We start from the raw sequence: 24,454 nt of genomic DNA on the forward strand, positions 1-24,454 counted from the left end.
GATATATACTCTCCCCTCTACCTTTCATCAGAAACATAACCATTCTCATAGCTTGGTTAGAGAAAGAGAAAAGTATAAAAAGACAACCAAAATCCCCAGAAGCCCATCCTGCTAAGATACCTAACACCTCAGAACCCCAACACAGTATGGTTTCACACACTCCCGAGCTAGCTGTGACCTCCCATACTCCTTTACGACATCTTCCATAACACAATTGCTGCCTGTATCTAGCTGCTACTCCTACGTAACTCCTCACCCAACTCTTCCCTGACCGGCAGGTGAGCTCAGCTACTCTCCTGTGAGTCCTGAGGACCCTAAGTGTCCCTCAAATATTAACAGTTTTCGTACATCGAAGAACCAAGACTGAACTCTGCTTCTACACTACCAACTACAATGCTTTGACAAATAGCAAAAAAAAAAAAAAACAAAAAAAAACACCTCAACATGCTAGCACTTACTATTCAGAAAATGTTTCAAAAATAAGAACTTTAATTATTCCTTTAAAGATAGGTAACACACTTGGGAAAAGAAAAAACCAATCAATAAACACTCAAAATACTTACTGAGTGGGACAATCTATTTTAGATAGAGTAGTCAAAGAAGACCCATCTAAGGAGGTGATACTTACACCTGGATCTCTGCCCCTACTCTAAAAATGTGAAGACTCAGAGGAAGAGCTTTTCAGGAAGTGGAAGTAATTTGAAGAGGCAACAAGGTAGAAAAAGTCTTGGCAAAATCCAGAAACTGAAATCAGGTAAGTGAGGCTAAAGTTTAAAAGTTATTCAAGAGTTAAGTAAGTGAGTAACAAGATATTTTTTAACAATTTCAAACTAACAGCCAAACAAAGTTATAAGAAGGGAATACCGTCATATGAGATACTGCGCAATGGTTGAAAGTACAAAATATGGCTCAGAAATGTAGGATGGAGCCAAAAAGCTAAAGTGTTTCGGATTGACACAACTGGAAAAAAGGAACAACTAAAAAATTGTTTTAAAAAATAATCTGGCATGATATAAAATTATTTTTTAAAAAGATGACAATTATTTCAAAAAGGTATAAACACCTGAATACTATTCACCTGCCTCATGAAGAGACTTGTGTACCAAAGACACCTGTGTATACTCATATAGTTCATAAACTTCAGAGTAATAACCAAGAAACCACCCAACAGTGCTTCTGTCACAGGGATTTTGAAACTTTATGTAATTTGCATTAAGAAGAAATATAACATGGATATATCAAGCTCCAGTTTCATGCTTCTCCGTACAACTTTTAAATATGCTAATTTTAAGCATATGCTAATTTAAGTAATGTACAACAAATAATTAAATATGTGGAAAGTAGTTTCACTTGTAAATCTGATGTCTCTGTGCTATTTGGTTTTATTTTAAAACAGACTCTGGACCCTGGTTCTAATTATGATCAGCAGGCAAAAGAGTGATGCATGTGGCTGCAAGACCCTTTTCATCCTTTCTAAAACATCACATGAAAACATAATCCTCAGCTGATTAAAAGAAATAACTCTGGACCATACCAGATTAACAAACCCAATGTAATTAAATTTCTCCAGCTTAACAACTACTAAATTTCTGATTCCATCCCCAGAAAGAAAACAAAACTGAACAATAATAAAAACTAACAACAGCTCCTGTCTGTGCACAGATTTAATGATGCTTGCAAAGTTTCATGATGCTGCTTAAATAGCATCTAGGTTGGTATCAGAGTATATTCACCCCCTCATTCCTTTAATACATAGTTATTGAGCATCCACGATATGCAGGAACCAGAGTAGGCATTGGGAAGAAAGTGGCAAAGACAAGAAGGAACCTTATATATAGTTCATTATAGTATCTGGAAAGAAGAGAATAGAGGACCATGACAGAAAATAATATGCAGAATAATTTAGTGAGATCTGTCAAAGAAGGCCTCTCTTAGGAAATGACATTTTAAGTTACAATCTGAAGGATGAGCAAGAGTTAGATAGATAGTAGAAAGCATTTCAGATGCATAAAGATGTGGATGTGGATATTGTCCTGCAGGCCTAGAACACTGAAAGATGGGAAGTGGATGGAGCAAAAAGACTTGAGGAAGACTAATTTGAGATGGGGCTAGAGAAGCAAGAATGAAGAAATATAAAAGATAAACCACTCATGTAAGGCTCGGAGAACTGCACTCCGAAAAGGACACTCAGGGACAGCCTCTAGTGGACTGACAAAGTTTATTATCCAATTGTGTAATTTTATAATTTTCAGGGAATAGAGCATAAGGCTGACTTGCACGTAGCCATTCCAGATAAACATTAAAACATTCAAGCATAAAATACACTTCCTACTGCCCAAGCCATAACATAGCTTTGGTGAAACTCTAAAGGGAGTCTTATCATGAAACAACAGTCCTTGCTCTCAGAAACAGGTGGTCAGAAGGAAGCCTTCGAACGCCTCAAGGCCGGGCGTACTGACCCTTCGTCATCCGTTCCCAGCCTTGGGCACTCAGTGAACACTCATAACCCTTTGTTATGCTCGTCCCAGCTTCCAACCTTTGTCATGAGTGGAGCAAATACATTTTCAGTATTTGCTTAAAGCCTTCCAGCTCCTCCACACATTCATATGAATAAACAATGCTTTGCATTACTTACTCAAATGCTTTGCAATTGCTTACTCAAGGTTATAGCCATCACAGTTTCATTCATTTCTACCAGATACTATTGTATAATGAGAACAGATTTTGAGGGAACAGTTAGAACTGGACATGGAACAACAAACTGGTTCCAAATAGGGAAAGGAGTACGTCAACCCTGCATATTGTCACCCTGCTTACTTAACTTATATGCAGAGTACATCATGCAAAATGCCGGGATGAATGAAGCACAAGCTGGCATCAAGATTGCTGGGAGAAATATCAATAACCTCAGATATGCAGATGACACCACCCTTATGGCAGAAAGCAAAGAAGAACTAAAGAGCCTCTTGATGAAAGTTGACAGAGGAGAGTGAAAAAGTTGGCTTAAAATTCAACATTCAGAAAACTAAGATCATGGCATCTGGTCCCATCACTTCATGGGAAATAGATGGGGAAACAACGGAAACAGTGACAGACTTTATTTTGCGGGGCTCCAAAATCACTGCAGATGATGACTGCAGCCATGAAATTAAAAGATGCTTGCTCCTTGGAAGGAAAGCTATGATCAACCTAGATAGCATATTAAAATGCAGAGACATTACTTTGCCACAAAGGTCCACCTAGTCAAGGCTATGGTTTTTCCTGTGGTCATGTATGGATGTGAAAGTTGGACTATAAAGAAAGCTAAGTGCTGAAGAATTGATGCTTCTGAACTGTGGTGTTGGAGAAGACTCTTGAGAATCCCTTGGACTGCAAGGAGATCCAACCAGTCCATTCTGAAGGAGATCAGCCCTGGGATTTCTTTGGAATGATGCTAAAGCTGAAACTCCAGTACTCTGGCCACCTCATGCGAAGAGTTGACTCATTGGAAAAGACTCTGATGCTGGGAGGGATTGAGGGCAGGAGGAGAAGGGGACGACAGAGGATGAGATGGCTGGATGGCATCACTGACTCGATGGACTTGAGTCTGAGTGAACTCCAGGAGTTGATGATGGACAGGGAGGCCTGGCGTGCTGCGATTCATGGGGTCGCAAAGAGTCGGACACGACTGAGCAACTGAACTGAACTGAACCTCTAATAATAAAAGAAAAGATTATATAGGCAAAATCAAGCCTTAATAAGAATGTCAGGACTCTGCACTTCTTTTACCATGTTGACTTCATCTGGAGAAATAGTTCTTAAAATTCTATAATATTCAATGGTACAGCAAACTTTCGAATGGTAATTCTCCTAAACCTTTCACTCAGACACCAAAAAACTACTTTTTTTACAAAGTCATACACAGCAGGTGGTACTACTCAGATAAGCAATGTTAAGTGCTACTTATATCAACAAAAGAAGAGCTTCCAGGGTGGCTCAGAGGTAAAGGAGCCTCCTGCTAATGCAGGAGACACGGGTTCAATGCCTGGTCTGGGAAGATCCCACATGCCACAGAGCAACTAAGCCCGTGAACCAAAACTACTGGGCTTATGCTCTAGAGCCCAAGGACTGCAACCACTAAAGCCTATGTGCTCTACAGAGAAGCCACCACAGTGAGAAGCCCACGCATCGTAACTAGAGCAGCCCCTGCTCTCTGCAACTACAGAAGCCTTGCATAGCCACGGAAGACCCAGAGAAGTCAAAAATAAACAAAATTTAAAAGACAAAACAAACAAACAAACAAAACAACAAAAGAGCCGAAGGAAACATAAGTATATTCCTAACAACTGAAGAGAAACCAGAAGTGTAAATAACTAAATGAGGGCAGGGGGCTATATAATATTGATACGATGTGGTATTTACAATTTTTAGCAGAAAATTCACTGTGTAAGTGAATTACAAACCCAAAATGAGAAACAAAAAGGACTCAATCATGTTAAAAAAAAAAAACACACACACACACACACAGTGCATGCAATCTTTTTTCGAAATTATGTTATCTTCTGTATGAGTATACAAATTAAGAAGGTCGCTTTTCAATCTTAACTTTACTAATACCTTATCATGAGAGAGTCTACATTCTTCGGAAGTGCTATAATCTTAAGGGGAAAACTCATCTTCTGGAACTTTCATTGGAAGCTTTCTTATTTACCAATTAAACTATGAATACATGTTATCTCCAGTGCTGGTCAGTTGTACAAACTGTAACACTTTGCAACTGAAGGACAGTCTGCCTTCTGCCTATCACTTGTTAACCCCCATGAACTCAGCCCCAGCCATTTTCCAAGGCTCTTTATTTTTACTTTAATGGTGAGAAGCAAATGTTTATTCAAGATCTTCATATTATTTGTATAGACGCAATATGTAATTCTACAAAGAATAACCTAAGAAGGCATCATACATGAATTATTTTCCTATAATGAATCATTCTAAAAATTATCTTCAAAATAAAAAAAAAAAAACCTTAGGTCATATTTCACAGAAATTCTTTGTGAAAACCAAAGAATTGAACTGTGAATTATCTGTAACAGTTACTATCTCATAGTGAAGAAAATCTCCGGGAGAGCTATGGAAAATTAAAAATAATCACCATGAAAAAAAATGAACATGACCTTACTAAAAAGGAGAGGCAAGACAACACTAGGACTTTTTAAACGTTTAAACCAACTTAATTCTGAACTCCAACCAGAAATTTTAAATAACATTATTTAAAATTACAAAGAAAAATACTTTCATTCTAAGGCATACTGAGACCCAGGAAAATTTTCACACCCTTAAAGGATATAACCTACTAGTTCCAGATGAACTCTCAACCACATGCAGTAGACTGTTGATATATTAAAATACTGGGTGTACATTCTGCTTCTTTCAAAGCTTCAGTGACCAGCAGTGAAATTGGAAACTTACTGCAATAACATCTAATTAAAATTCTTCACAGTAGCCCGGGATTGTAATACAGCAAATAAAGTCCCGTTCTCACCTTGTTTACTTGCCATCTGTCTCCTTCTTAAATGTCAAGTACTGAAAATGCGAGAAGAATTCTAGTTATTTTACTCCCACATAAATGACAGTTTACCATAAAGGCATACTAAGAAGACTCTCAACTTGCTGTGGGAATCATGCCACATGTATAGCACGGCAAGTAAATAAAGAGCAGTTACATAATGGAAAGTTATCAGGGACAGAAGACATCCACACTATCTTTAAATGTAATGGGTATTTTGGGTGACTAGAGGAAAATAATGCTTGCCTTTTGTGTCTCATTTACAACACTTCACTTTCCGGCCTTAAAGTCATGCCAAACATGTGCTAGAACCACCACGCTGCACAACTTCCTGGAGCACCACTTCCCTTAGGAAAGAGGAAAAGCATCAAGACACATCTGCCCAGGCCACCTTCCCTCTGTCAATGGCTTCTGAAATCAGAAAACCCATTCAGTCAAGTCCAGGAGCCATGTCCTCTCCTTCAGATGCCACTAAAGACTTCCTCATCCAGGATCAAACTTTATCATGGTTATCTGTGTCTAAAACCACCTCCCTGGAAATGAAAAGTGAATTTGGGAGTATCCCCAATCTTGACTAAATAACACTAAATTTTATCATGTAAGAAGAACTATTAAGATAAATTGAAAAGAACAACTTAAGAGGTTCCTAAATTAGTCTGAGGAGATGCTATGAAAGCATCACAGAGGCAACAGAAAACAAAAAAAAACAAAAGGTTATAATCTTAAGGACTTCCACAGTTACAGGAAGAGGAAAAGTATTTGCAAAGATTTTCAGGCAAGTTTTAGTATTAAAATATGGCCTGAGAAATGGATGGATCATGGCCAATCAAAATGGTAAAGTTGAGATTACTGACATCCCACACTAGTTAACTTACAAAAACACACAAAACCACCCCCACCTTGGTACAGTGAGTCAAAACAAACTGCTGACAAAACCTCACAGCTATGTGAGGGGGCGCAATAATAATACACAGTGAGAACACACATGTCTCTGTTTTCCTTTAAAGTCTGTTTCTAAGTCTGCATGGTTGATGTAAGAGAACAGAAATTCCTTTCTTTAAAAGCCCTGTCTACATATTCAAAATGTCTCAGATGTCCCTCTGAGCTGGTATGCTCATGCCAAAGGGAAAAAAAAAAAAGGAAAAAAGCTTTCCGCTTATACAGCAGGAATTCCAGATCTAACTGCCCAACCCTGCCCTTTAAAGGGGAAGAAAAAAAAAAAAATGCAGTTAAGGAAATATATATAAATGCCAAAAGAAAAAACCTCCTAGCTAAAAATTGAAAACTAATTTTCAAGTTTGAAAATCCTTATCTGTAACAGGGAATTCCATCAGTAAAAACACAAGAGGACCACCATAATAAAGACTTTTTTCATTTGTGCACATGTATTTATGCACTCCCTGAAGAGTCATGAAATAATTTAATGACCATCTGCTGCACAGCAAGCTGTAAAGAGGATAAAGCACTTCTGTCAATAATATATATCAAACGAAACTGGACTATTCATGTCAAAAGCATAGATTTCTGGAGGATTCCCCAGTTGCTGAGAAGTTCTGGGTATTCAGGGTCATAAATACAACACAGCATAAAAACAAAAACAGTCTTTGAAGAAATGGTAAAGGAAGAGGAAGTGAAAACATTCATAGGAGTTCAGATGGAGAACTAGTGTGTCAATAGAAAAGCTGTAAAATATGCTCATTGCCATGTGCAATTTGCAGCAACAAGCAGAATGGTGACACAGTGGGTTTTTCAGGGGTTTGTATCATAGGTACTAAGGGTAACCATAAAGACACTCCATTAGAGTGCTTACAAACTGAAGTAATTTTATCAACTTTATCCAAAAATATCACTACATTAAGGACATTTTTGCATATACATAGAATTAAGTATTGAGGATTCCCTGGTGGTCCAGTGGTTAAGACTCTGCACTTTCATCGCAGGGAGCATGGGTTCGATCCAGGGATTGAACTAAGATCCCACAAGCCAGACAATCAAAAAAAAAAGAGAGAGAGGAATTAAGAATTGCTGTAAAATATAACCATTCTATAATAAATAGTGGTATTATTGTGCTTATGGACAGTTTTCCTTCTAAAATCAATGGCACTTATTGCCAAATCTGAACAAGCTGACATTCGGAGTTTATCTACAAATTCTAAAAACTAAGCCTTTGGACACTTCACTGGCCTCCCCCTCCACCATGTAACACTTTCATTTTCTCATGTTTCTAGGCCCTAGTAGCTCATAAACAAGGAATAAATCAGAACCTTCAAATAAGTTTACACTAATTCCAGAGAAACAATCCTATACTTTTATGAGTGTTGGCCAACTCTGGAGCACTGTTCCTGATCTGTGGGAGAAACACAGGAGTGCTTTTTGCTTTTAAACAACTTACATTGAGGCATTTTAAATGATCTGTCTTATCACCATTCTCAAAAGATGACAATATGTGGTTAAGGGTCACATGAAAGGTCTTGATAAATATCAGAGGAAAAAAGATACTGGAGTGATCAGCAAATGTGGAAATAAGATAGGGATGGGACAGAGTGGGAGCTTCAGCTATATAATAATAGAAAAGGTCTGCAGAAATGGGGGGTGCATAGGAAGATGAAGAGGAATTAGCAGGCTAAAAGGCTGCATGTGAAGGTAAATTTTAAGGACAGTGATTAGGCCAATCTGTGAAGAATATGGAAAAGAATTCCAATCCCTTTCGTCCAACAAAACGCTTTCAAAAGCCTTTCAGAAACTTACCTGTCTTGGGACCCTGAGTGACAACTGGGAGTGGTCATCTACCTACAGTGATGATAAAGGAAGTTCAGTAAAGCGAAAGGAGTGCTGAACAGATCTGGGCTTCTTCTAGCCTCACCTGTGCCATCTCAATGATCCCAGGGGACTGTACACATAAACTGAGATGATTTGACTGAGGGAATCTTAAGAGCAGGCAGAATATCAGAAATAACTAGGGCACTTTTTAAAAATGTGGATACATTTAGAATTCAACTGGTAAAGGCGGAGGTACTGCAGAAAGTCAGGGATCTATACTTAGCCATTCTAGGGGGTGAGAACGCATCATTTGGTCTGGGCTATGTACAGAAGCCACTAGATTAGATGATTGCCAAAAACATTAATAATAGATGTTGCGTATCTCATGTTTCAAAAAATACCCGATGAAAAAAGTTTAAATTTATCACCCATTAAAACTTTATACAATTTATATACATCATACTGACACAAGACAGAAAATGGGGGTCTAATAAAGATTTAGCTCTCAATCATTGACTCCCTTCCATTAACATTTTATTGTCCTCAGAATATCACAAGGATCAGCAATGCATAAAGCATCACTAGCAGAACAGAACAAAAATCAAGAGGAAGAAAAAAACGTTTTAAGTTAAAAATGCCAAGTTTCTAAGACTACCACTGAAGATTATATCAACAGTGCAAAGGTCAGTAAACTTTTTCAGTAAAGGCTCACACAGTAGATATTTTCAGCTTTGTGGGCCATACAGTCTCTGTGGCAACTACTGACATCTGTCAGTGTAGCCACAGAAGGGCATGTCCACGTACCACTGAAATTTTATTTACAGAAAGAAGCACAGGCTGGACCTGGCTTACGGGCTGTAGTTTACCATATACTGATAAAGTGGGGAAAAGACTGTGACAAATTACCAACTTTACTTCAGTTGCTTTATAAAAAAACAAAAATCTTACATATCCAACTCTGGAGAATAAACTAAAATTAGAATTATACAGAGGAAAAAAAAAAAAAACACCAAAAATATGGTTAAAGGGAATTTGCTGTTTCATATTTAAGAAATTAATAAGAATTAAGAATTTTACTAAATTTAAAGAATTTAACTAAATATTGAAGAATTTAACTAAATTTAACTGAATCCGGGCAAACCTACTTTAACTGGATAAGTGAGACCTGGCTGACAAGAACAGAGATCTTTAGTCAAATTAAAATTTTCTAAATTTTTCTGGAAAAGAATAAAACTGACAGCTCCACATGCTGTTACTATCGCTGAAAATCAATATACTCCATAAAAAACCTTCAGAACAAAAACTGAAATGTTTTCAGTATGTTGAAGATGAGTTAACATTTTACCTCCATTAATATATTTCAGCCAAAAATATTTAAGTAACCTCTCCTATTTCCTCAAAGGAATTGAAAGTTTTAAAAGTCACAGGCAACTTTTGTCTCTCACACACTCTCTCACAGAAAAATGCAACAAAGAAGCATGTTCCAGAAACGAAGCTTTCAACAAACAATCCTGAATTTAACTAATATATGCTGTCTCGCAAAAAAAAAGTTTCTGTTACTGACCATTTGACATATATCAACAATGGCTTAATAAAGATAAGGAAATACCTCCTTTTCACAAGTACAAAATGTGCTAATTGTTCAAATGAGTCTTTCTAAAAGAAAGTTGAAAAGGGCTTACAATGCTGATACCCTTCAGCTGCCGACAGCTGCAGGCTCACACATGTTGACTGGTAATAAGATATTATTTAGAAACACATCACATCTGAATATATACAATTCCTGTCAAGTCATGTAACCTCCAATCAGTTTAGTTTCTCCATACAGAAAATGGAATTGGAATACTTAGCACTCATCTCTGAGGCATGTTTGATAACATATAGTAATACAAGGCCTATAAAACAGAATTTCATTCTTCCTTACCTATTGAAACTAATTACTCGCTTTCAATTAAGCGGGTCTGAACATAAGTTTCCAGTTGTCAAAGTTTAGAAGAGAATGAGGTATTACTCAATGAAAACAGAAAACAGTTGTTTTCTCTTTTAAAGGATAATGAGTTCAAGATGAAACTGTCTTAGGCTTCCTTTCTTTAATTTTAAATATCTTCCTCTAGAAAGCCAACAAGAAGAGAAAAAACTTATGTCTACTGTTCTGGATACAACAATTTCTCAGGCCTAAAAAGACCTAAGAAAACCTGCTTGGAGGGAGCAAGCTGGTAAAAAGGTTCCGGAACAGCTTTTTGATGGACAGCAGAAAGAGGACAGGCGTACGTAGTGGTACTCTTCTTTCCTCAGTGTTGTAGGCAAAAAAAATGACACTGCAGCAGGAATTCTACAACCATGAGAGGTGACTTCAACCATGAGAATGAAGATGAACCCAACACACTAAGGAAGTAAACGACAAAGCCAGAAAGAGCTTGGGTCTCCAACAGCATGCTGAGAGTTATACGTCCCTATATATGTAAACAACTGTTGCTCACATATTACTAGTTTCATCCAAACACATTCCTAATTTATGCAACTTATATACTCAGCGTATGTTGACAGAATGCTTTTAAAATTGTACTGTCCAAAATCTGGACAAAATTTAAACCCTACTTTAAGCCGAGAGTTGGCAAACCAAAACCCCCAGGACTAATTTAGTCTACCACAATATTTTTCTAAATAAAGTTTTACTAGAACACAGCCATTCCAATTCATTTACATACTGTCTGTATCTGCTTTCCTATAATAAAGAAGAGCTAACTATTTGCCAAAGACCATCTGGCAAGTTTAAAATATTTACTGTCTAGTTCTGTAGTTCACTGACCCCTGGTTTAAGTCACTCAACCTGTCATTTTTAGAAATAATTTACCCTTGTTTTACTAATATTCTTGAGTTTATTTTTTTTTAATCTTAATTTGAAATCATACTTGTGACACACTTTTCAGAATTCAGAATCAGTCACGCTCAGGCATGTCTGACTCTTTGCAACCCCATGGACTGTAGCCAGTCAGCTTATTCTGTTCATGGCATTTCCCAGGCAAGAATATTAGACTAGTTTGCCATTTCTTACTCCAGGGGACCTTCCCGACCCAGGGATTGAACCCGTGTCTCCTGTATTGGCAGGCAGATTCTTTACCACTGATATTAAAGATACAAAATGAACATGGAAGTATAACCACCTCTATGCCACCAACAAGGAAAACACCTCCCACATCTTTTTTTTTTTTTAATTTGCAATACAGAAAACGTCCTAAACAAAATTAATGATAATGAAGCAAGTCATAATTAACCACTTTAATTAATACTCCAGAGCTTATCACAAAATAATAGAATAAAACAGGGATTCTTAATCAAGGGATAATCAGGGCTATTAATATTATAACTTAAATATACATACTCATAGTACTAATAATTTCTTGAGATGGCATTTTATACATTGAAATAAAAGTAATTATGAATTCATTTATTTCAACTTATATAATTTATTACTGATTAAAGTCAAATTTCATCATAGTTTTCAATATGTGTAAAAATTAATAAATTAATTCACAGAACTTTTCATTATAAACCTGAAAAAAACCTACAAAATTATTGGAGCTACAGATCCTTCAAAAAATAATTTTCAGTAATTTGTTTGGCATTATCTTCTATTGGGCAGTTTTTCACTCTTGCATAACATATATTGTAATAAGTTTCAATATTCTTCCACCTCCATAGTAAAAATTTTACAGTTATATTTGATCCGTGTTATGGGTAAACTGTGCCCTCTAAAAATATATGCTGAAATCCCAGCCTCAACCCTACCTAAGAATGTGACCTTATTTGTATATTATTTCTCTGTATATGTAATAAAATTAAGATAGGGTCATTAGGCTAGGTCCTGAGCCAAGGTGATTGGTACCTTCCTAAGAGGTAAATCTATAGACACACACACACACACACACACACACACACACACACACACAATGACAGTCTTCAGAGGCAGAGACTGAAGTTACACGGCCAGAAGTCAAGGAGTGCCTGGGGCCACCAGAATCTGCCAGGAGTCAAAAGCATGCTGCCCTAGAGGGTTGGAGGAAGCATGGCCCTCTGGACATCTTGATTTCAGGCTCTAGGCTCCAGAAGTGTGAGAGAATCAACTTAAGGCAACATATACCACAATTTAAGCCATTCCGTTTGTGGTCGTTTATTACAGCAGCCCTAGGAAATCAATACAGTCACACATCTGTGATTACATGTGATCACATCATATGACCAGATGTTCAGAGTAACACATGTCAATAATAAATCTAAATTATCTTTGAGTTTAATCTCTTCCTCAGTGGTTCTACCAAAGGAGACAAGCAGTCTCAGTCTTTATGATTTAAATCTATAAATGGGCACCTTCTGCAATGACCTCAGGTGTAAACTGCTACAATTAATACAACTATCTATAAACAACTCATGCATAAATGAAAACTCCAACAAGAACTCACGCTCTAACAATAATGATCTTTAAGAGACAAAAGATTAATACTAAAAATGGGTTTAGAAAACTGAATACTCCTGAAGCACTTTATTTCAAAACAGTGAAACATGAGGACTATTTTATGACCTAACCAATTAGTGCTGGATGCTAATCTGTTTGGATTCCCAGAAACTCCACTTCTATATTAAATCAGCAAAAGAAAGAAAGAAAGAAATGCTTCTTGGGCAAGATTTCCAAGCATTCTTCAGGCTATAGAATTATCACTGTAGCTTTTCTGTTTTATAAACAGACTTCAATTTAGTTTTGCAAAAAACTGCCAAAGGGGCTCTCTTTAACTATCAATAAATAACAAATCTGCCACTTGAAACACATCATTCATCAACCTTCTTTGTGGGAGTATTGTTATTATGAAACTGAAAACAGGCATTCTTTCTTGAGTACTTCTGGATTTTAATTATCAAATTTGAATGTCACCGGATATTTACTGAAAGGAAAACATCAATTTTAATAAGCTGCCTTAAGACTGAAAAACATAAAAGGTGTTCAACCATAAAGCCAAGTTCTCTTGAGCCGTGTGAGTTGGCTTTACTGTCTTATGATACAATGGTTATTACTCAAAAATTTTAATCAACTCCAAGTAAAAATTCTCCAATTTTAAAATCAAAATATGTGTATATAATATATATATATATATTATGGCCTGGGAGGAATATAAATAAATTGCAATGAAATGTTTAATACCTAATAAACCAGGTGTTATAGACTGAATGGTGTTAATAAAGGGCTGGGGAAAGAAAGTAAATAAATACCAAATAAATGGGTTAAATGTAAACATTTTGGTTAAAATTTAAAAGGAGTGGGCACTGGATCCAGCTTTAAATTTGAGTATCTGGATAGCAGAATAATTTGTATTACTTTGCATTCTGAAAATATATCCCAAAGAGGAAACTGCTCAAGAAACCCCTTTCTCTTTTGACTTGTATGAAAATCAACAAATAAACTACTTTGTATCCAGTTAGCAAAAGCAGCATGGATCTAGTTGCTCATAAAGTCCTTAACAGTCAAAGATTCTGCAAGCTCTGACCTGCCCACTCTAACAGATTTCTTTTGTCTAACTTTGAAAGATGTATCTAAACAACTTTCTTGTGGCCTCTATGTTCATAGAATATAAAAGAAAAAAGCCCCTTCATGTCCAAACTTTAGAAAAGTATATTCATGTCTCTCAGATCCTTGAAATATGAGTGAAAGCATTCTTATCAAGACTAAATAAACTATTCATTGATGATAAATTAATCTCAGGGAGATGCTCACTTTTTCTAGAGAAAATTCCATTTCCTACTTGGCAGACACATTTGGACTGATTACTATTTTCCTCTGTATCCAAATTACATATCATCATTTTAAAATATCACAAATTAATCTTTTCCTTCCTCTACTCTTACACTGGAAAGGAAAACATGCCTAGAATGTAGACACATATAAAAAATTAAATAGCAATGGAGTATATTAAAATATTCATGTTCAAAAATCTATCCACAACCTATTTTGACTTATTTAGAAATCATATTTTTCTACATGCAGCTTGTCCCTTGTTCTCATGAAATGCAAAAGAATTGAAGTTTTCACCATTAGTTTAAAAAAAAAGAAAATAGAAAGATTAGGTTAATATTTAAAATATAAAATTGTTTTCTTAAAGGAGGATAAACCATTCCTTCTCATGCATCACTAAACAATAGGTATTTCATGAAAACAAATGGAATGCATTTAATACCGCACAAATTATTTACAGAAGACATAAAGATTAACTCTCCTGCAAATGATTATTGTAATAACAAAAAACAGCATTTTTTACTAGAAACTACTATTGGATTTGAAAAAATATTTAAGAGACTAAAGGAGCAACAGGGACATTCAGTTTGAAACACACCACAGCCTCATTTTTTGATGCTGAAATGTCTGAACCAACAAATACTGTGAATATCCAGAAAACAATAAAAGACTAAAAAACACATCCTGCAATCAGGAAAGCAACCAAGGTTACAAAGAATATTGGAGGAGAAATGGCATCAGACCATGAGATTCCTGCACTCTTCCCTCGCGTCCTTCTCACAATGCCCAGAGCTGCCCAGGAGAAAATGTGGAACTTGATGAGGGATTATAAACAAGGCCACTAACCTATGAGGTTCAGCAATAATTAAAACTACCACACACAACACAAAGGTCAGTATCTTTATATGGTGAGATGGAAAACCCATGAGGAATTTCAAAACTGCTAACATGTACTCATGTTTATGCTAATTTAAACATTTCAGTTAACACAACACTAGTCTCTGGCCAGAGCAATGCTGTCACACAGCTGCATGAGGAACGCAAGCAGGTTGGTTTGCGGCTTTGTATTTTGTTGTTGCCCTTTTTGTTGCTGCTGTTGTTGTAGCTGATGTTGTTTTGATTCAACTTAACTTTAGTGTATCAGTTTCAAAATGTTCTTGGTACACTATTTCATGACTTACAACACAGGCATAAACATCAAGCATAGTGATTTGTGGTTCTTTAAGGAGAAAGGCACTTTATTAATGGAGCAGGCTATGCATTTTTCTTTGCTCAGCCAAACGGTCAAGAGAGAAAAAGATTTTTGCCTGATGCTCCTGCACGACTTTTAAACAAAGGCTAGCATTTTCTAGAATTAATTTTTTAATGTCAAAATACATTTTAAAAATCTTTTTTTGGAATGAGTACTATTATACTAGCTATGCACACTATGACTTGTTTTCTACAATACATGGACATAAAGAATGGCCCAGGGGCTTTCACATGATATTAATAATAAGACAACTTCTATGTATTACTCTTTGGCATGAATTTTTTTAGAGCCTTTGTTTTCTTCTCAGATAGGCTATCAAACGCAGAGCTATTTTTCCATCTCAGTTGACTTCTGGTTTTGTTTCAGTGGTTGCAAACCAGAGTGTAGGAGGGAAAAATGGGTTGTAGCACTCGGGTTCACTAAAGCAGCTCTAAAACATGGAAAATCTGATTATCATTATGCCATCACCTCTGGGTGTTCTACAAAAACAGTGCCCAACAAACCAGGGTGTGAAGGACAGGTGATTAATACATAACTTTTTATATGAGAAAGAAAACTCTTTCTTCTTTTAAAATGATCAATTGATGGAACTGCCAGGCACATCACTGAAGAGAGGCATCTCCTGTCAAGTTCACAACTGTCACCTGTGGCCACCCTGTAGCTACCCTCACACCCACTTTGACTTTTGCCACTAACACTTAAGAAATGTGTTATAAAGTTTCTCCTCTTCCCTGTGCTTGAAACTATAAATTGTCCCTTCTCTACATGACTCCTACTCCACATCTGCAAAAGCTATGTGTGCCAGAGACCAGTGAATTATTCTTACCAGAAATACCAGTTAAGAATGGTGTAGACATTGCTCAGGAAGCACCAACTCAGTGTGAGGTTCAAACGTTTGGGGACGGGGGATATGGAGAAAAAGTGATTCTGGAGCAGAAATAAGTTTACTATAAAACTCAAGTGAGGCATACAGGCTGCTTCTACCAGAAAGCATTATTCCACCCATTCTCAAAGCAAGAGGCTTGGACTATGTGCTCTTAATATCTATTTCCATGGCAAATAAATGTATTTAATTTCTACCTCTCACCCTCTACACAGGGAATACACTGCATGCCATTTGCTGTATCTATTTATTTTTCTATTTGTTATTATATTTATCACATTTATGTGAAACTGTCTTAAAAATTCCGGCTGCTCGTATTTAAGCAATCAGTTAAAGCACAGCTGGTTCAAAACTGATGTCTGATTTTTTTCCCCACTAATCCCTACATTTAAAAGAAATCCACAAAGATGTTTATTTTTGATACAATATGAACATTAAAATAAAATTTTGATTCATGTATTCATTCAGGACAATTTTCTTCAATAAAGTACAGAATCTTTCAGGGAAATGCTGGTTTAGTCAATGAACTCCAAATTACTATTTCTACTTTAACTGTCCTTCATTTTTAGCTTAAAAATACTGATGTCCCTAGCAACATTATTTACATAACTTAAAAAAATATATTGTTCAGAGAATTTATAATATTCCCAATAATCAGTGTATCATACATGTTAGGTAAGAGTCATAATACTAAACAGAATACTCAAATGCCTAACAACAATGAGAAGATTCTAAGTTTCTTTCAAATTCTATAGAGTAAGACATCCCAGAGCTCCAAGTACAATAGCATGCTTAAGCCTCAGTTAACATTTGAAAAACTAAGGAAATACAGAATGAATTGTTTAAAAATATATTACCACTAAAAGAAACACAAATAGAAAGTCTGCATCTTGTTACACTGTACCAAGGACAGTACATCATTATGAATTATGATCAAACATCTATCAAATGCAAGCTTTGCATAAACAGCGGCCATTGAACATTATCAGAAAATGGAACATGGATGAAAGAAAAATCCAATTAGAAATATGCCACACCAGCACAGAAGCTAGTAAGTGTAGGGTTGAATTTCAAACAGTGACAAAATTCACTTGAATACTTAAAACACAGAATTTACAGAGTTGCCTCAATATGATCACTTAACATTATGCAATCTGTCATCTATGGAAATCTATACACGATCAATCAAAATTTATAAAATTTCACCATGATATGCTCACACATAGCCAAAAAAATCAAAACTTATGTATGAAATGGTAATTATAAGACATCCTGAGCTAAAAAATATTTCAGGTTTCTAAAAATGATATAAAGTGAAATAAAGCTAACCCCATTAAATACTACTACATCCAGTTAAAACACTGTATTCACTTGAATTCCTAGATCCTAGAAGTTATACACTTTCTCACTGACCTGATAACCTAAAAAGTAAAATTTCATGGACTGCACTACTAGGTTAAGAATGTCAGGGCTACCAAATCTGATTAAGATGTAGAAAGATATTTCTAAAACGACTTAATTTTATTAGCTCAGTGGCAAAATTACAACGTAAAAATACAGTTTTAAACACAAACATGTGCCTTTCCATAACCTTGGACCATTCTTGGAAAGTCTGTAAGAAACCAACACTATGATAGTTCTCTTCCTTATTTCCAGAACCCTGTGGCAATTCAAATTCCCATTAATAGGCCTGGACAGAGTCTCAGAGCTTGAAGCTAAAAGGCAACTAACTAACTGGAAGATTCACCACCCTCAAGATGTGTAAACTGTGGTCCAATAATATTAAGTGATGAGCCCACAGTTACATAATTGGTTAGACTCCTATGATTATGTTAGGATTCATCACTAATTTAGAGAGCAAATTATAAATAAGTAAACATTCATGCCATTTTACCTTTGGCAGAGGGTTTTCCTACATTTAAATTTGATGGTTTTACTTACTCTGGGTATTTGTTTGGCTGGTATTTACAACTTCAGTGTCTACATACATAGATAACTGAATTTTCTGTTATACAATCTTATATTTCATTAGACTAAAGGAAGCAACTGTTTCTGACCTGTAATAGAAATTTCTTAGAAGTTTTTCCAATATCTAAGGAAACTAAAATCCAAAGACATTAAGAGTCTTAAACTAAAATTCACCTCAACTACATTAAGACATTATATACTTTAATTAATATTTGTTTTACAGTCCGGAAATATAAACAGACGATCACTATCTAGATATATTCTAGATATAAATGTCCCAGAAACGGAAAACGCTATTGTTTTTTCTATTCAGCTAAAGACAGATCATGAAATTTAATGTTGAAAAAGCCAAACAACAAACTTTAATGAAGAATCTACAAGTCAAAAATTCTGACTATGAAATGAGGATTCAGTTGATGTTACTTCAGGCATCAACACTCCAGGTTCTCGCTTAACAAAGAATAGGAATTGAAGTTACATCTGCCACTCATATCTAGCACACCACACATCCAATCAAGACTCTGTCCTAAAGACACTGTCCAATACCAAATGCTGGCTGAGTTGAGCAACAGAAACTTTTCACTGCCAGTGGGGATGTAAACTGAACAGCCACTTTGCAAAACAATCTGGAAACTTCTTACAAAACTTCACATAGGCTTATCATAATATCAAGTAATTATGCTCCTAAGTATTTGCTCAAATGAGCTGAAACTGAAATTTATGTCCACACAAAATCCTACACATCAGTATTTATAGCCACTTTATACATAACTGCCAAAACTTGGAAGCAACCAAGATCGCCTTCAATAGATGAGTGGGTTAAACAAATTGTACTACATCCACATAATGGAATATCACTCAGTAATAGAAATCAACTATTAAGCTATGAAAAGATACTGGGGAACCTTAAATACACACTGTTAAGTAAAAGAAGCCAGTCTAAAAAGGTTACGTATTACATGATTTCAACTATATGCCATTCTGAAGAAAGCAAAATGATAGGGACTAAAAAGATGACAACTGCCAGGGCTTCAAGAGGTGTGGTGGAGGCAGGCGGGTAAGGAAACAATGAACAGGTCAGGCACAGGGCATTTTTAGAGCAGTGAAACTATTCTCCATGATCCTACAGAGATGGATACATGACCTTATTATACATGTGTGGAAATTCACAGAGCCATGCAACACAAGCAGTGAACCCTAACAGACACTATGAACGTTAGTTAATAATACTGTATCAGTATCAGTTCATCAGTATAACAGAAGTACCATACTTGGCAAGCTATTAAGAAGAAACTGGCACTTGGAGGAAGGAGGTAAATGGAACTCTACTTTCTGAACAACTTTTCTGCAAACTAAAACTTCTCTGAAAAATAATGCCTATTCAGAAAAATAAGAATACCGTCTCATGAACTAGCTACTGACACAGATAATTTTGTGCAAACCTTGTATAAAATTACAAGGTTTAAATAAAAGCAAATATACAAATGCAATATTTCCCTTCAAACACACACATGGTGACATTTATCCTAACCATGAAACAAAAAGCAACATCGACTAACACTAAGAAAAATAAAATCTGAAATAATCTTACCTGTCCTGCGACTGCTCTTCATACATCCTCTCCTTGCCTTCTTTAAAGAGCCTTATTGCCCTTTTTGACTTTTTCATTAGGCTATCAATGTAGATTTTAAAATATTCATTCTCACTGAGTTGGGCAAGTTTCTGGTTGTCATCATATTTACTCAATATAAGTCTCAAATGCTGATATGTATCAGGTAAAATATCAAGTATATATGGTGGGCTATTTTTCAACTGAAGTTTGGGGTTTTGGCACAGTCTGACCTAAAAGAAACAAGGACAGAAATAAAACATTTTCATGTGAACTGCAACACTTTCTTCCACAGAAAAACTGAAAAATTATCAAACTATGTACTATTTCTTTGCTTTCCATAAAACAAATTTTGACTTTAAAACTATAATCACCAACCTACAAAGAATTAAATTCCCATCTGTTCTCAATTAAATCCTATTTTCTTTTGCTCTCATTCAGTTTCTCTGTCAGACCTTTACTTTCAACCCCAAAGTTTTCATCCTCTCTTCAATATCCCATTGTTCACAGCTTAACAGAACACCAACATGTTAGTTATTGTATATCACTAACAGTCTTTTTTTAAAACAAAAATGAGGGAACAGGCCTCACCTGCTGGCCTATCTTAATGTCTCACATTCAGATATTATTTTCCCAACTAAAGCTATTTGATTGATTTTATGTTTTGGTATGCTGTTCCCAAACACTGAGGAGACTAAAACAGGTACGATTTTAATAACCAAATTATTAAGTAGCAAATGGGTGTCAGAACAAGTCTTTTCCACCTCTTTACATTACATCCAAGGCTTAGAAACACCTGCTACATAACGGTTCAGTCATTCCATCAGGTGTCACCCAACCACTGGGGCATTCAGGGCTGAGTGCAGAACTGAAAATACCTTCTGTTAGAAAAAAAAGGCTGAATTCTACTACTACCTTCGCTGGTACACGTTCATGTGATTTAGTCAAGAGTAAGTTAACCCATCTCATTCTTACCCCTCCAACCACAGTATAAAGAGCCATCCAATTAAACATTTAAATGTAATCATTGGGAACTGCATGAGTGTGTACATAAAGATGCCCACTTTAACAAAAGGCAAAACGTACACCTAAAGGCAGATTTACTGAGAAGCTTGTGATTACTTGGCCCCCTTCTAAAGCTTTCATCATAAATCTTTCTGCAAAGTTTTCAAGAGCAAGGTATTTTAAACACAGCTGGCTAAGACTTCTGTCTTTTTCCCAGTGTGACATCCCTTCTGTCAAACCGAGCCTTCTACTGGTTGGCACTGAAGTGGTGAGGGTCATGTCTGGAGTCTGGCTAATGCAAATTTGGGTTGAACATACACTTAGTTTGACTTTAATGGAAAGTGAATGTAAAGAACACAGTCACTTCTGAAACTAGTTAAATCATTGCCAGCAGCTGTGATAAAAGAATGGCTTCAGGAACATTTCAAGTGTCTCTGATGCAGACCAGCCCAGCACAGGAGTAGAAAGGTCACGTTTGAATTTCCTGGTACCCGGGACTGGTGGCATATGTGAGCAATGTAAGAGAGTCAAAGCATAGAGTGTACAGAGCCTAGATTATTTCTCTGATGTTTGTGGACTTAACTTTTTTTAAATTTATAACTTGTGATTTTTTTATTGTTCTAAAAAAATACACTTTCACACCCAATTTTGTATTTTTTTTCTCTTTAAAAGGACCACTCTAAATTTCAGGTTCCACAAAACATGGATGCACTTTTGGGTACCCATAAAAGTGCTGGGACTAAATGAAAAAGAGTTGTTTAAGAACTACAAACACAATGAATCAAGGAAACAACAAATGAAGAAAGCTCTCTTAAACTTACTTTCTCAATTGCTTTCTTGAGAAATAACCATATCATCTTTTGTGAGGAGAAAAATCTGACTCAAACTATCAAGCATCAGCTCCTAAGACAAACATTTCTCACATTAACAATGTGCATTTTATCTCCCTCCTTTTTGTATACAGTGCCTAAAATAATTATCCAGCATATCAGTCAGTTCAGTCGCACAGTCATGTCCGACTCTGTGCAACCCCATGGACTGCAGCACGCCAGGGTTCCCTGTCTATCACCAACTCCTGTAGCTTGCTCAAACTCATGTCCATCAAGTCAGTGATGCCATCCAACTATCTCATCCTCTGTCGTCCCCTTCTCCTAAAGATTATCCAGCATGTAGTACAGAACTAATAAATGGATGTATAAATGGTTGGTTGATTTGATTCTGAAATTCTTTATATATATTTTTACACACAAATATTATGTTACTTTCTCATTTTCATGACTGAATTATACATAATTGGGTTTTTTTTTTCCCCTAAAGACTGATGATGTCTCAAATATATCAATGACTTAACAAATCCTGGTTAAATCAAGAACGTTTCTCAATTCTTAAAACTAAAAAACAGTATCACAAATATACACAAATTTCAGAAGTATCACCAACAATATCCTATAACAGGTAATTTAATTTTAGCAACATAAAACTTTGTACAATATGTCACCAGACTGATAAATTATTAACCTGCAGTTAGGGGACCAGGCAGTTTTAAATTCATTTCCTCTAACTGGTGAATTTTTTAACTGATAAATAAAAAAAATTCTCTCAGGTATTTTTTTCAGACATTGCAAAGTACTGTAGTTTAATAGATTCTTCTAAACATTACAGATTTTCCATTTCCTATTCGCTACCTGAACTTATTTCTCATTTGCTTTATTTAAACTGTAATTCCATCTGAGAATTTATTGCTTTATTCAGTAAAATTGTTTGATAACTACTATATACCAGGTACTGAGCTCAGTGCCAGGAAATTATAGATGACTAGAGCACACTTCCTGCCTTAAGGAGTCTGGCAGAAGAGACCTAGTTCTCTATAATTAACTTAGGAGCAATGTAATTCTTGCTCTAAGGGATCTTAGTAAAGATCCTGTCCAATCCATTCATTTTCAGATAAAGAAACTAAGAACTACAAAGATTAAGGGACTATTAAAAAATCATTAATCCAACACAAGCGTCTGCATCTTATGAATCTCAGGCTGGTCTTCTTTTTAACTATATCACAACTTAATTAGAATTGGGCATATAATTAATGATCCCTGGCTAAACTCATTTACATTTTTATTTTATTCCATTTGTGAATTTACATGAACTTCAGGACCCATTTGTTAATTCTACAAATGTTGGTGCATCAGGCATTGTTTCCAGCCCTAGGGAATACAGCAAGGAATAAATCAAAGACCTGTCCTCAAGGAGTTTTCTAGTGAAAAAAAAATCAGTGGCTTGAAAAAGAATGACAGGAAAATGGGAGTGCTGTAATGGAGGCGAGTACAAAGTGCTGGAGGAGGAATGAAGCAGACAGGTCCATGTGGCAGGACCATGAAAGGCATACCTAAATTTGCAAAAGGAACATTCCAGGCAAAGGGATGTGCAAAGGCTGAGAGGCCCCCGAGAGCAGGGTGTGTGAAAATGAGTCAATGCAATCACTCTCAAAGGTGGACGCAGAGGAAGCCCGTGGTGAGAGGAATGAGGAGCTCTGAAATAGGCGAGAGTCAGTTCAGCCCTTGTAGGCCACACAGTTTTCTAAATCTGCACTTGGGCAAGCGCAACATAAAATGCTGAACTACTACCGTAGGCCACTAAGTGTGCAGTTCATCAGCTGGATTAGTATTAAACTCTGTGATTTATGACAGCTCCTGCAGAAAATGAATAACCTTATACCAGGACTACTACTTCTAAGCAGGTCAAATTCAATTCAATTCAATAAATATTTATTGAGTGCCTGCTATGTGCAAGGAACTGCGAAAGCCAGGGAGATAAAAAATGCTTTTATAAAAACAGTATTTTAAGGAGAAAAATCAAGCTCACCACAAGGTTCAAGTTCAAATTCAAATGACTTAGATGTCTTCTAGAACTGTCTAAGTCACTCCCTAGAATGACAAGCGGGTCCCAACACAGAAGAACTTTCACAGAGAACAAATCTACAGTCACATTACACAATGATGGACTTTTTAAGGCACCAACTGGTACACAAAAGGATTGATTCATTACTCTTCGCTTTTGAACTGAAAGGTAAAACATTTAGTGTTGGAATTGGGTTAAAAATTCCATTATAGTCAGTGACTCAAAGGGTTTTAAAGAAGACTTTGGAGATCACCAAGACCAACTCCTTCCTTGTGACATGACAACACTTAAACACAGAAATGGAACTTAGTGGAGTTTACTGCTCAGAATCCCGCCTTCTGAACTTACAAGTGAGGCACTTTCTCCTTAAAGGTAGACAGCTGCCTGATGTAATTCTTGAAATGTGTTTAAAGATTTTTAAGTAGACCTCTCTGTATATGTCTATATATACATCATCCCACACACATCAAATATACATTTTATATATATTATATACACACTGTGTATTTCAATAAATACATGAATATGTATTCAGATATATAAAATATATATTCAGACATATCAATGCAAAGGCACAAATGTAAACACAGGATTTACTAGTGCTATAAGAATTCTCAAAGCCGTTTATTTTTGGAACATTCTCGCATTTAAACAGTTTCCTGACTCTGCTTTAATTAAAATTTCTAACCAAAAGGTAACAAAGAAGTATTAGGTCAGCTAACATATTTCCTGCAAACAAGATTCAAACCAGCCCCTGA

At 36.0% G+C, this 24,454-nt stretch overlaps 1 protein-coding gene across 9 annotated transcripts in view; it reads right to left on the bottom strand.

Moving 5' to 3' along the window:
- Window positions 1–24,454, bottom strand: part of CBLB (Cbl proto-oncogene B) — a 222,574-nt gene that overhangs the window by 187,972 nt on the left and 10,148 nt on the right. For all 9 annotated transcript variants that reach the window (XM_018062089.1, XM_018062245.1, XM_018062197.1 and 6 more), the window contains exon 3: window positions 19,779–20,029. In XM_018062089.1, coding sequence (XP_017917578.1) covers window positions 19,779–20,029 — 251 coding nt within the window. The remainder of the gene's footprint in view (window positions 1–19,778; window positions 20,030–24,454) is intronic.

The sequence above is a fragment of the Capra hircus genome, chromosome 1, assembly GCF_001704415.2.
Source record: "Capra hircus breed San Clemente chromosome 1, ASM170441v1, whole genome shotgun sequence".
Lineage (NCBI taxonomy): Eukaryota > Metazoa > Chordata > Mammalia > Artiodactyla > Bovidae > Capra > Capra hircus.